Raw genomic sequence first — 13,744 nt, 5'->3', positions numbered from 1 at the left:
CTGGCATGCAGGGCAGACTATGCAACAAAACAGAGCTGAGAAACACCCGGAAACTTGGGCTTTCATTTCAGGGCTCTCAGATGAGCTTGTTAAACTATTCACATGCTCTCCCGTTTCCCTTCCTCGTCTCCAGCTACAAGGAAATGCAAGACCCACTGCAGACACCTTGCTGCCGTTCCCTTGTGGGCAGCTCACCCCTGCTACAGCCTGTTTCTGCCTCTCTCCAAGCCCTGGCTCCATTTTAGTAGCCCCCAACTAACCGCATAATCTTCCCTTCTATGATAACTCCTCACCGCTGCTGCCCTGTGCCCAGCGTGTAAATGAGCTGTGCTTTTTGGGGTGGGAGCCTTAGGCCTGGCAGAGCAAGGCAGTGCTCTGCATCCCCCAGGATACCCGCATCTGCAGGGCACGAGCGGGATCCTCACGAATCCTCCGAGAGGCTCTGCAGTGCCCGTTGTGCAAGGGGGGTCTGCCACCACCACCACGCAAGCGCCCACTTGCACAGAATGAGCGGGACCCCCTCAGCCTGCCCGGTGAATGTCACAAATTGACTGGGAGCTGCCTGCCCTTCTCTCTGGGCTGAGTAGATCAAGGTCAGCAACAGCCAGGTCTGCCATGGGTACTCCTTTTCATCTTTAATACAGCTATTAAAATAGAATAGAGTATTTTCAGTTGGCTACGCGGTGCCTCAGAGGATGTTTTGTTCCTCCTGCCTGTCCTGTTCCATAGAGGAATTAAAGCACATAACAATTTATGATGAGCAATCTCCTGTTTTCTGCAAGCCCCTGCTCCTCCCCATCCCTCTCCCAGCCCCGTGAGCTGCTCCACTCTCCCTTGGCTCCTGCATCCGCCAAGAGCAAAATGAATAACTAAGCAAATAAAGCAAAATAAACAAACAATTAAAGCCACATTCCACGAGGTATCTGCTGACTGTTGAGCTCCGAAAGGCTGAGCTCAGCGCTTCTTGCTGGGGCTGTGTCTTGCGAACCCGGGCTCTGGGCTCCAGGGCCGTTATAAATCACCACCAGGAAAACACGTCGTACTGGCCCTGCGAAAACCCCGACCTCAACTTGCCAGTGACCTGGCGGCTGGCGTCAGGCTTTCAGCGGGTGGCTCCTTCCCTTCCCAAATTTCTTGTGGGATCAGTGTCCTCCCTCATCCAAACCAGTGGGGTACTCCTTGTCTTCAGGGTGGGGGTGCTCCATGCCTGGGACATTTCCCTAAATCGATGTGGTGCCAACATCTCGCAGGCAAGTGGCACGAGCACCCCTGCACCACCACACCTTTTGGCAAGACTGTGGCTCAAGGGTGCAGCGCTGAAGGCAGCGGCTGAGCTGAGCAGGGGAAGAGGCTCAGCAGAGGGCCGGGGTGGTCAATGGCTCCCAAGGTGGAGGCATGTGCCCAAAAGCAACCTGAAGAGTGGATGTGCTACCAGCCGGAGGGCAGAATGCCTGGTGACCATGCTGCCAAGAAGGATGGATCCTGGGGGGCTGCCTGTGCCAGTGGGGAGGGAGGGACTGACACCCGCCACCCCCAAGCTCTCTGGGCACCATGGGAAGAGCCTAGGAGTGAGAGAGATGATGGCCAGCCCTCTTTCCCTCCCCAGTGTTGGGGTAGGGATGCCAGCTAGCACAGGGGCTGCAGCAGGAAAACACAGGACCTGAGAGCAAAACACCCACAGCAAGGGGAAGACAAGACAGGGCTGTTCCCCAAGGGTCTGATCTACCCCATGGAGAAGGTGGAGGTGCAAGGGACACTCCCCACCTCCCCTGCAGAGGTCCCTCTAACACCCGACCGACACCAAGTATCACAAAATGGCACAGGCAAGTGAAGATGCAAGTACTTGCACGGCTGGAGTCACAGTCATAGTATCACAGGAAGGTTTGGGTTGGAAGGGACCTTCAAATATTATCTAGTTCCCACCCCCCTGCCCTGGGCAGGGACACCTTCCACTAGCCCAGGTTGTCTAAAGCCCCGTCCAACCTGGCCTTGAACCCTTCCAGGGAGGGAAAGCTTCTGTGGGCAACCTGTGCCGGGGCCTCACCACTCTTACACCATTTTTTCCTTATGTCCACTTTAAACCTATTCTCTTTCGATTCGACTGTTGTCCCTTGTTCTGTAACTACAGACCTTGCTAAAAAGTGTCCCTCCACCTTTCTTATAAGCCTCCTTTATGTACTGAACAGCTGAAATCAGCTCTCCCCAATCCTGACAGAGCACCCAGACTTGGGCAAAGAAGTTTGTAGGTGTGGAGTGGAACAGTGATGACACCTTACCACCTCCTCAGTACCAACTCATCTGAGGGTCTGGTGTGGACAGCCCCTGCCATGAAGAGCTGTTCCTGCTAATCCCATTTTACAGCTCCCAGGCAGGTGGGTGTCAGCACACACGATTTCTCAAGAGCTGGGAGATGGGTGCTCTCCCAGCCAGGGGCTTGGCTCCCAGAACAGGCTGAGTTGCTGCAGCTTCCAGCACCTCTCTACTCATGTGAACATGCCTCAGTTTTCCTACCTGGGCCACTGCAGAGGAAGGCAGTGATACCCTTTGGCACTGAATAAACAAAACATAACTAACTGCTAAACCACCTGGCTCCTTGTGACCATTACCCACAGCCAACCCGGATTGCTGAGACAGGGAGCTCCCAGATCCCTTCAAGACATGATCATGCCAACGCTCACAGCCTCCTGGGGCGGGGACAGGTTTCATCACCTTATTTTATGGAAGAGGAAGCTGAAGGAAAGAGAGAGGAAGGGGCTTTTTTTGAAAGCCAAACCAAAAATCTCTGTCAGAGCTAGATTACAATTCAAGGGTCTATGTTCAACTGGCCAACAGTCCCCTGGACCGAAACCACTGGTCCATGCCTGGGGAAGAGAGGTCTGAGTGAGGGCAGATCCAGCCTGCGGGGCTGTCTTCCACCTTGGCATCCATTGGGGTCTTTGTGTGACTTACTGCTTTGCAATTTTATTACATTTTTATTGATCCATCCCCTGCAGCCTCAGCACATCTGCTCCAGCTGCAGGAGCCCCGCTGGGAGGTGTGCTTATTTACACAGCTGCGAAGGATTTCCCCAGTCAAGTTCATTAACTACATGAAGGAGACGCGCTGTTCTTTCTCATTATTAAGAGATTTCTGCCACAGGGGCCTCCTCCCGCCCCCTCTCCTCGCTAGACACTTCTGCAGGACACAGGAGGACTGACCTCGGGAAGGGGGGACCACTGCTCTTTGGAGGATCCACCAGTTCGCAGCCCGTGATGAAAGCTTTACCTGCCTGCACAGGGAGGGCCGCCCTGTTTTCTCCCCATCAGGTACCAGACACTAACAACTTTCTCTTGTCTGACTTCCTCTTTACTCCCTCAGCAGTCAAGGAAACAGACGAGGGAAGAAGCTGAAGAGCCCAGACGCTGCTGGAATAGTTTCTGGCAGAGCAATGAGGTTAAAGAGGTAGGTGACCCAGGGCATAGCAGGATGGTTGTGGGCCAGAGCTGGGGGGGATGAGCCTGGAGGGATGCACGTTGATCCGTGTGAGGGGGAGGCAGCACAGCCCAGGAACAGAGCGGGCTCCCTGCGGGACCTGGGCTAGCAGAGATGGTGACTAACTGCCCGCCAGACCACTTGGACCATGAGACCTGTCCCTGCATCCCTGCAGAGAGTAGGAGAGAGCAAAGCCCTGCAGGGCCCTGCTCCAGCTCTGCCTGAGCCAAGGGATGCTCAGCCCAGCCCCAGCACTCACCTCCACGGTACGTCTTCCAGGTGTAGTACTTCCCTCGGAAGGGGACGTTGTCGAATTCAGCACACTGCAGCTCTCGGAAGTCCTGGGAGCCCGGCGGGCAGTCCTGTGGCCATACAGCCAGCGATCAGCGTGCTGGTGGCAGCGACCTGCTTTATCTGCTAGGAGGGAGCTGCTACAGGGGTCCCAGCTGCGACTAACACCAGCCCTTTGAGGAGATGGACACCACCCCTGACAACCAGACACTGCTACAGTAGGGCAGGAGCATCCTTCCTGCAAAGCTAGACACTACTTGAAGATTAACAGCACAAGTCCTTAGGGCCCAGCTGGTCTGTCTGCAGACGCAACACTTGCTCCTGTGAGCAATCCTTGAAAAGCTAGGTGCAAAACCCAGGGGAAGCGATGGGAAGCCATCTGTGTTCCTCACTACCAGCCTGTGGATGTTAAAGCTCGCATTTCCTAGGTCCAAAGCTTCACTGAGCTTCCCTGCAGCACATTTATTTCTCTGATCCTGTTGAGGTCTAACCCTCAGCGCTGGGAAGCAGGGTGCTGCACCACATTTTGTGAGCTGTTCTCACCTGACCAGGCCTGCACTTGCAGCGTGCGAGAGGCAACTGCTTTCATGTCAGTGCTGGAAACCTCTGATCTCTCCTCCTTTGCCTTGTTATCTTTTTGGGCCCCTTCTTGATGCCGAAGCCCTGCAGGTACGTACCGCCCACCCGCCCTCTGAGCCAGCTCGCAGCCGGCGCCGGCGTGCATCGTCCTGCTCGGCTTTCCCCACTGCGGGATTGCTGCTGGCACAGCACAGCTCATCCCCACCCAGCCACCTCCTCCCGTGGGTCCCACTAACCCACGCTGCTCCTTTCCCCGAGCCCAGCAGTACTCACGTCGGTGTTGCAGGACCGGTACCGCTTCCGCTCTCCCAGGCAGTACTTTCCTCCAATTGTGGGCCTGGAAAACCAGGAACGAGATGGGAAAACCAGCTTTAGGGCACTGAGCCACGTTTGGGGCAGGCAGCTGCCCCAGGCTGGCAGGAGCACCGTGTTTTTTCCCAATCCCGCTCCGCAAGGATGGCTCCAGCCTGGGGGGCGTTGCAGAAGTGCAGTCCCGCAGCAGACCTCGCATTCTCAGAGGAGGTGTACAAGTGGCTTCGGGTCTGTGGCTGCAGACCCGACACCAAAACAAGAGCATCAAGCTGCTGTGAAAGCAGGACGTGGTGGGATTTGTGTGCAGGTGTCAAGACCCTCCCGGGAATGGAGAGCAGAGGTCAGGAAGGTGCAGGCACCTGCCTGCTGCCTTCCTGACCGACCCGAGCTGCAATGCCGTGCAGGCAGGAGAAGGCAGAGCCACGCCGACAGGGCCAGGCGCGTGTACACCTACCGTGGGCTGTCACAATGGCGAATGGATGACGATACGCCTCCGCCACACGTCCTGCTGCACTCTCCCCAGGACGACCAGGCTCCCCAGGCACCGTCCACACCCTCCGGCCGGGTGCCAAAAGGCACACACTCCCTCTTGTAGCACCACTGCAGAAAGACAGAGCTTTAAACACCCTGAGCACACGGCCTCCTCCTCCCAGAGCGCTCCCCAGCCTCCATCAGACACAGCAGCCAATTCAGGGCTGGGATCTGCTTTGATCCTATGAAATCTGAACTCGGAGCTGTGCTGGCCTTGGAGCCAAGTTCTCCACTGCAGAGGGCATTTGCCTCTCCCCAGGCACTCTCTCCTCCGAGTCACTCTTCACCCTTTGCGCATGCAGGGTTCACAGGGATACTGGGACCGGTGTCCCCACTCCCAATCCCTGGTGCACCATCCTGTGGAGCAGGAGGCAGCCACGGGCAAGAGGTTCACATCCCCACTTCTCCTCTAAAGGGGTCCTGGGCACCTGGGTTAATCAGGGTGACATACGTTGCCAACAGGGACAGGTAACAGCACACACCTCACTACCTATACAAGTGCACAGCAGCGAGTCCCAGGTGGGACTTGGACTGGAGCTGCTCTGCTGGGCAGCAGGGCCAGGATCCCTGTGGGGCACGGACACTTCCACCGCCAGCTGCTCCCTCCCAGGATGGAGTGAGTTTTGTATCCATACTGGGAGCTCAAGTTGTGGTTAATGTGTTAAAATGACCTGATCTGCAAAGGGTTCACGTTAAAATGAAGTTTAGATTGTAGTAAGAACATTGTGTCATTGTTCTGCTGAGGATCCTTAAAGAATCCGCCTGTCCCCATCCTATTGGGTGACAGACGCTCAGGGAAACTTGCCTATGAAATATTTCCCTTGGACCTGGAAAGCGTCCTGCACCCCCTGGAGTCAACAGTGATGCAAGGAGCAGGACACTGCCAGACCCGCTGCCGTTCTCCGGGAACGGTGCCGGACACCATGCCTCGGGGGCTGAGATAATCCCAGGAAGGAAGAAACTGCTGTGTGCTCCTTCCAGGGGCTGATAACCCACCCTGGAGCTGCTGGCATGGCCTCCCCCGGCTCCTTCTGAGCCAGGTTCTCCACGGGCAGCACAACCAGCAGGGAAAAATGACCCACGGCCTTCCAGGACACTCAGCTAGCGACTCCTTGCACACCAGTTCAGAGGTGCAAGCCTCCGCGGAGGAGATGCTCTGCAGGCACAGCCCTTCTGGTGTCTTTGCTGTTGCTCCAGACTAGTGCTGGGCTACTGCTTCTGCAGGCAGGGCCCAGGAGCCTGACCAGCCCCTGCCAACCCCTCCATTCACCCAGAGCATCAGTGAAGGGCTCCTGCGGCAAGCATGGACATGTGCTGGCTGCAAGATATGAGCTGGGGACATGTGGAAAGGGAGGATGTCTAATGAAAGGCATCCTCCCAGGGTGCACTGACCATAAACTGTGTAACAAGTGCTTGAATAATAGAAATTAAAAAAAAAAAAAGATAAAAAAAAAAAGATAAAAGAAAACCAAAACAGGCAGGGAAGGAGCCAGCAAGACAATGAACCCAGTGTCTGAGCAGCCGGGCTGTGGGGACACCCCCAGGCAGCAGAAACTACCACCAGATCCAGCACTTGAAGTCACCCACTGTGGGTACTTGAGGTAAGAGAAATGAAGCTGTAACAACCACAGGGGATCAGTTAAAAAAACCCAGAAAACCAAACAACAAAAAAGGAGAATTTGGGAGCCAAAGGTCTGGGATGTGGGCACAGCTTGGCTCAGTCTTTCTCCACATTGCTTCCCCAGCTGGGTGGCAGAGCACAGAAACTCACCCTATCGCTCTTTAATCTTGCATACCTTAAATAGCTTCTCCACCCTGATCTTTCCCTCTGCTCTCTCCAGCTAGAAGGGGAGAAGCCAGGGCAGAAATTGGAAAGTGGCTCCAGCCAAGGGCTGAGCTCTGAGGCCTCACCCAGCCGGCGAGCCCAGGGGCCACCAGCCAGGAGCTCCGGCTGGTGAAGGTGCAGAAACTTAATACAAAGGTGCATCTTCTTTCATCCAAGGATATCAAATCCCTTCTGAAGGATAAATTAATACAAAAGGATAGACAGAAGCACAGGAAGGTAACTGGGGGTTTAAACGGAGTCAGTATCTTCACTGGGAATAGCTCCCATGAGTCCTGGGGGCTGCGACTGCTTGTCACTTCTCTTAAGACTTTTGAAGAACCCTGGTTCAAAAACAACGAGTAAGAAGGGGAGAAGAGATATTTAAAAGCAGGAAAAGCTGGTAAAAAAAGATGACTAGTAGAAAAAAATTGCCATTGTATACGCTGAATCTCCAGCAGCAGGGATGTCCAGCCCCAGGAGCTGTCTACTCCTTTTTGATCGAATTTCCAGCAGAACTAAGATGACTATTTGCAAAGAATAACGCATTTGTCAAAGCCACCCTCTTTCCTGCACATCAGCTTCTCCAGCTTCTTAAGGATTTGAAATTATTCTTGAATTTCTTCAGAATTATTTTTTGTCTAGTGGAAAAACACATGTCCATTTAATGGAGAATGTCCCAGCCCTGATTCTCCATTGTCCCAATTATTATTGAGTTTGCAAAGGCACTTTGTTTTAACAGTGCTACACACTTGCTTTATATGGGCACAAATGGGTGTAGGAGGTGCCGGGAATGAGCAATATGAACAATCAAGTCAAAATTCACTTTCAAAATATACAGTCATGGAAAATCCTACCCTCCTTTCTCAGCTGAGTCTGAAAAATGAAGGTTTCATCATACCTAGACTTGCAAGGGAGTTTTTCACAAGTTCCTCTGAAAACATGTTGCAAGCCCATTGTCCCTCCTGGGAAAAATGGGGCAAAAATCACTTTTTCAGAACAGTGAGGAGACCTCAGCAGACCTGAGGACAAGATGTTCATCTAAAGCATATGGCATGGCTGGAGGTCACCCTGCTGTGCCTCCTAGGTGACACCAAGAAGCTCGCTGGAGCAGGGACTTCACGTCCTGCATTCCCAGCACTATGCAAGATGATCTGTACTTTGGGGTGATTACAGGCCTTTGGGCTCCTTGGCACATCCCAACCTCCCTCCGGCAGGGGAGGGTGGAGGTGGCTCCAGGCTCTGGGAGGCAGGGGAGGACAGGCTGGTGGGTGCTCTTAAATCAGCTCCGCGCCCACCAACGCAAACAATAATCAAAGTTATCACTGGAAGAGGGATTCAACCACTCACTGTCAACTCGCTACGGTGCCCCGGGCTTCCTTACCCCCTTTTCAATGGTGTTGGTTTGGCATATGGTCCCCTCAGCAGCAGGGATGCTGTTGGTTATGCAGCGGTTGCTTTTACTCAGACACCATAACTCACTGCAGACTTCCTGGAAAGAGAGAGATTTTGGGGAAGAGAGGGGGAGGGAAGAAGAAAGAGACAAAGAAACAAAACCGAGATTAGGATTTGCTTGTGCTAGGGGCTGCGAGGCTGGGGCAGCAGCACGCCGCTGTGCTTGAGAAGCACCAGCTGGGCTGGGACACAGGGACAGGAATGTTTTCCGCATGGTAGGGGGGAAATGAAATCAAATCTTGCAAGGTGTTGCCAGCTGCCGTCACCCCAAGGCCACTGACAGCTCACTCCCTTCTCTAGACTAAGCCTAAGTGCTTCTCCTGGGGCTGGGGTTCTCTGGATTTGGATGCTCCACTGCTCTCAGGTGCCAGCGCTGGCTCCCCAGCCAGCCCGCACGGCCAAACCTGGCCTCTGTGCCACAGAGACATCCTGGTGAGGCCCGAGCTAATCCCACTGTGCTCCACCCATCTCAGGGCTGAGGGATGTTCTCTTTTTTGGGTCTGTGCATGGAGGCTGAGCACAAGAGCTCGTTCCTAGCACCTGCCATGAGCATCCCTACACCATGTGGGTCCAGATCTGCCTCTGCGGGAAGCTGGGGGTCCCCAGGAGCATCAACTTGGCATGTCTGTCATCTCCTGCTACAGGAATGCCCTGCAGGTCACAGTGTGACTACCTCGTCTACTGGCAAACTCCAACCAGCCTAAGAGTCCTAAAGGGAAGATCTTCTGGACGAGCCATTTTCAGAATAATTAAAATAATGCCAGATACTGACCTAGCCCTTAAGCAGCTCCAGAAGTGGGCACTTCTGTGTTCTGTCTCTGCTAGGCACAGTTGGGTCCACTGAGCAATACTGGGCTGAGGACTCCCAGACCTCTTTCCAGGAGGTTTTCTGAGCCACAAATCCTGAGCTTCAGCCCATCCTGACCTCTCAGAGCACCCGCAAAGAAAAAGCTTCCCTTGGTTGTTCCAAAACCCACCCACAAGTCAGGTCCATGACAGTGACTCTGCAGAGTCACAGCTGCTAAATCAGAAAGTCCAGACCCTTTGAACTGGACTAAATCAACGAGGCTGGATTTCAACACCTGCAAACTGCGAAGAAACACCTAAAATCCAGAGCTGAGTTTCCTGCCAGGTCACCCTCCTGCTCCTATTCCTACCGAAACAAGCCTGCGGAAAACTCGTTGCTTTTCAGAGAGCAGCTTGATGTGACTTAGGTTATACTTGAAAGCATTAAACAGGTTCACATTGTCAGTGAAGGAAACTGTCTCAAGATGTGAGAGCAGAACCCAAACAGCTGCGACTGCTGCTCCTGTGCTCCCAGCACAGGCCGGTGATGCTGGTGGTGCACACCAGGGCCACAGCACGGGCTGAAGGACCTGACGTGCTCCGCACCGCACGCTCCGGCGCTGGCACAGCGACTGCCTGGCCTCCTGCCTGCCCCCACGGCAGCGTGACCTACAAGACAGCTACCGCGGCCGCCTGCCTCCAGTCAGGTAGCAGCCTGTTCATCACGCCTCCGGGCTTGGTTCAGCCTTCCAGCGAGGCATTCCTCCACCCTGCCAAGGGCTGTGCTCTGAACAGTAACCGATACCCCCGCAGCATGATCTGACTCAACGACTGGGAATCCTCTGTGCTGGTACCAAGAGGGGCGAAAAGATGAGCTTGGGATTTCTCTGTTTCCCTCCTGTTCCTGGGGTTGTGATAGCAGAGTGCCACAGGGTGAGCCAGCAAAGGAAAATACTGTGGAGTCGGGACCAAGGACCACAGCTCCAAGACGCAAAGGGATTTTGGTTCCCAACTCCTTTGCCAAAGCTCAGCTGCAGCTGCCTTTAACCAGTGAAAGGAGAAAGTCTCCCATCTTCAAAAAGCATCTACCCCTCCATAATGCTCTTCCAGAGCCAGCACGACTATTGGGAAGTAGGAGCTCCTGTACAGTCTCTTCTCTCTGTGTCACCAAGGGAGGCGACTTCCCAGCTTCAACCACTAACATCTGCTCACTCTGTCCTCATTAAAACTATTAATCATCTGCTCTGTACTGGCATGGAGGAAGGGATGCTGCCGTGTTTGAGCCATCACCCTGGAGTTTGTTTATATGGGGCACAGGATGGGTGGACTTGCACATTTACCCAGATTGATCTGCACGCCCTTGAGCCCTTACACCCTTTGGGCTTCTCCCAAACAGCACGCAAGACAGGCTGGCCTAGAAGGTCATCACAAGGACATCTTGTGCTTTTGTGATCCTTGTATATATACAGGAAGCGTCTGCCCAAGTTAAAAATTAGCTGGGAAACAGGCACGTAAACGTGGAAAGTTTCCATTCCACTGCCCTCAGCTTAGGAGGGGCACAGACTGCAGTCGGTAGCACCTGGCATCAGATACCATGATCACGTTACTCGGAGACAGACTTCTCCTGCTGCTCTGGGCACGTCCTGAGACTGCATCTGCCCCGTGTCCAGCAGGCTCTGGGCCCCGTCAAAAGACAGCCCTGGACCAGGGAGAGTCAAACCGTGCCCTTTGTTCACCAAGGTGAGCTGGTGAGACCACCAGGAGGTGGTTTAGTGTTTAACTGTACTAAACAGATGAACACTCAGGGTGATAAACTGGCTCACACTGGGTCAGTGGCAGTGTTGGGATTGTATTTACATGGTTGCAAGAGAAACTAAACCCTGGTCTGATCCATTTCCTCCTTCACAGCCTTCCAGGGTACACATACACGTGTGTCCATCAGACAACACAGCTGCCCAGGTATCTCACTGCTGGCTCCTGTTTCCTCTAGAAGCAAGTGGATGTGTTAAGGGATTCCATTAGCCCTTCAGCGCAGACGCTTCCCCCTCACTACTACGCTCAGATTATCTAGCAATGGTCAGTACGTTAAGATAGCCAAACATCAGGCTGAGATCCAGGAAGACTCCTTTCTCCTGAAACAACTTTTCCTGTCAGTGGCTTCCCGGATTCAAAGATCAGGAGATGGCAGCAAGGTGGCAGGGGTGGCTTTGGGCTGTCCCTCAGACATACCTACAGCACATCGACCCACCTCACCTGGAGAAAAAACATTCCTCCTCTTAAGTTTGTGTGAGCAGCATTATGACTTCTAGCAAGGATTATGAAAAATATGTCTGTGTACAAAGCCCCGCTGGGAGGGCAGTCTGGATGAGGGGACTGCAGCTTGGCTTTCAGCTGCAACCCTTGGGGACTGGCAGCAGCCAAGGTATCAGGCAGACACAAGAGATCTTCTCCCGTGGGACTAATCTGACCGAAACTGAGCTGGGGTCAACCTTTGTGGGTGGGAAACAACCTCCTCTGTCCTCTCCCAGGGAAGCAAGGCAAAAAGCTCACAGGGAACATGCCAGTGCCCTTTATCTGAAGCAGGACAGCAAAGCGATGTGGGCAGCAGAGGAACGGCCCCACGGCCCTTTGCCCTTGTAGCCCCCGTCCTCCACCCCCTGGGAACCGATAGTAAAGCAGGAAGGCTCTCTACCCCGTATTTACACTGGCGAGATTTAACTCCGTACTGGAAACGGCACTGCTCGTCTGCATCGTAGGCCTGTCCTGGAGCCACTGTTGGGTAGATAAAATCTTGCTTGGGAGGAGCGTTGTTCAGGCATAGTCCCATCCCGGAGCTGGAAACAAGAGACAAGAATCAGAGCTCAGAAAGGCTTTAGGAGAGCGTCGCGGTGGAGGAGCAGCAACAGGCACTCCTGGCTCTGCGTGGGGCTGAGCTCTCACATGCTTGGCTCTTTGGGGGGATAACTCTACCGGCCTCCTCTGGGCCAAACCGCTGCTGAGAAAGTGCTCTGAAGTCTTGCTATCTGTGCACCCAGGGCTGGGAAGCACATGCTGGTTCCTAGTTAACTCTAGAAGTTTTAACCTGAGAGTTTTGCAGGCTACCCCCAGCCCCAGTGGGTTCTGGGGCCAGCAGGCAGCGCCCGGCAGCGTGCGGGCAGAGTGTGCCCGGGACCCTCGGTGGGCAACGGGCAGGCAGAGGGGCTGCCCTCCCACCCCACGGCTGCGGCCGAGCGTGGGGAGCCTCAGCTCTCCAGGCCCGTCCTTCTGCATGCCAGAGCTTTGTAGGAGTGTCCAAATTTTGTAAGAAACATGCCTTTTCCTCCCCCTTCCTTTTTGCTCTCCGAGCTCTCTCTAAATCAAAGCCCCTGTCACCACTCCCCTGGCCCTGAATCCCAGGGTCTCGCACACACCACAGCCGCGGCCCGGCCGAGGCTCCTGGGGCTGCGCTTAGGCGGGGGAGGCCAGCACGAACCACGGAGAGGGCTGACGTGAACTCGCCGTCCTCCACCAGCCCCGCCGAGACCTCAGGGTTACCTGAGGACAAGGCAGCCTCCACCGCAGCGCCTGCCTGGCGCTCTCCACGCAACGTGCCTTTGCTGCGCTGCATGGCCAGGGGTCAAGAGCAAGGGGGACCCATTTTGTCGTGGCCAAACATGAGCTGCCCCTTGTGGGATCTGGTGGTGAGCCACGTGGCTTGCCAAGCTCTGCGGGACAGCGGGGCAGGCGGCAGCCCCTCGGGGAGGTTCACCTTCGCTGCTCCTCTTGCAGCGCTGCAACAGAGGCGTCACCAGTAGAGATCTGGTATTCAGACTCCCCGGGGACTTCCCTCCACAGTGACCCCACACACTTGCTTCTTTGAATCACGACTCAAGTCCTACCTAGTCTTTCTATTAGGTAGTGCCTGTGTCCTACCAAAAACCTCATCAAAATTGATCCTGACTGCTCATTTTGTGATAGAAACCCTGGGATTGCCGGAAGCTTGGACAAGAAGCTCACTCAGGCTGCGGAGGCATGACTCAGGCAAGGTAACAATACTGAAACTCTGGGTCTTAGGAGCCTAAATCCCTTCTCCTGAATCCTAAACCCCAAAACTTTTCCCCTGTGTTGCTTGTTCACACCTAAAAACTCTCCTTCTCAGTGTCTGGAGAAGCTGCCTACCCCACGCAGACCCAGTCCTGTCTCCAGATCCCCCCTTCCCACCACACCAACTCTTCTCTGCAATTCCTTGCTGAACTTCAGCAACATCCAAATGCATCCAGCAGCTGCTGATTTATCTGTGAAGTTTCTAGAGGTTGAGAACCTAAATAAAGGTGTCACAGCTGTAAGGTAAACGGGGTTACTATCTTCAGCAGGCAAACAAACCACGGGAAAGTCTAAAGGAAGGAAGAAAAGCACGTGCCTCTTGGGATAGGATGAGGTGCTGGGAGACAAGACAGAAGGTGCATGGGCTGTGTGCTTTGGGGGCTTTTCTTTGGCTTTACCCACCCCTCACAAGTG

At 54.3% G+C, this 13,744-nt stretch overlaps 1 protein-coding gene across 3 annotated transcripts in view; it reads right to left on the bottom strand.

Annotated features, from left to right (window-relative positions):
• ADAMTS10 (ADAM metallopeptidase with thrombospondin type 1 motif 10) overlaps window positions 1–13,744 on the bottom strand; it is a 58,223-nt gene that overhangs the window by 11,227 nt on the left and 33,252 nt on the right. For all 3 annotated transcript variants that reach the window (XM_074928003.1, XM_074928001.1, XM_074928002.1), the window contains exons 11-15: window positions 11,940–12,081; window positions 8,391–8,498; window positions 5,108–5,253; window positions 4,615–4,678; window positions 3,731–3,833 (exon numbers count right to left, since the gene is read on the bottom strand). In XM_074928003.1, the coding sequence (XP_074784104.1) occupies window positions 3,731–3,833; window positions 4,615–4,678; window positions 5,108–5,253; window positions 8,391–8,498; window positions 11,940–12,081 (563 nt within the window). The remainder of the gene's footprint in view (window positions 1–3,730; window positions 3,834–4,614; window positions 4,679–5,107; window positions 5,254–8,390; window positions 8,499–11,939; window positions 12,082–13,744) is intronic.

This window comes from Athene noctua, chromosome 27 (genome assembly GCF_965140245.1).
Source record: "Athene noctua chromosome 27, bAthNoc1.hap1.1, whole genome shotgun sequence".
Lineage (NCBI taxonomy): Eukaryota > Metazoa > Chordata > Aves > Strigiformes > Strigidae > Athene > Athene noctua.
Note: the sequence above shows the minus strand (reverse complement) of the source record. Positions and strands in the feature narration are given on the sequence as shown.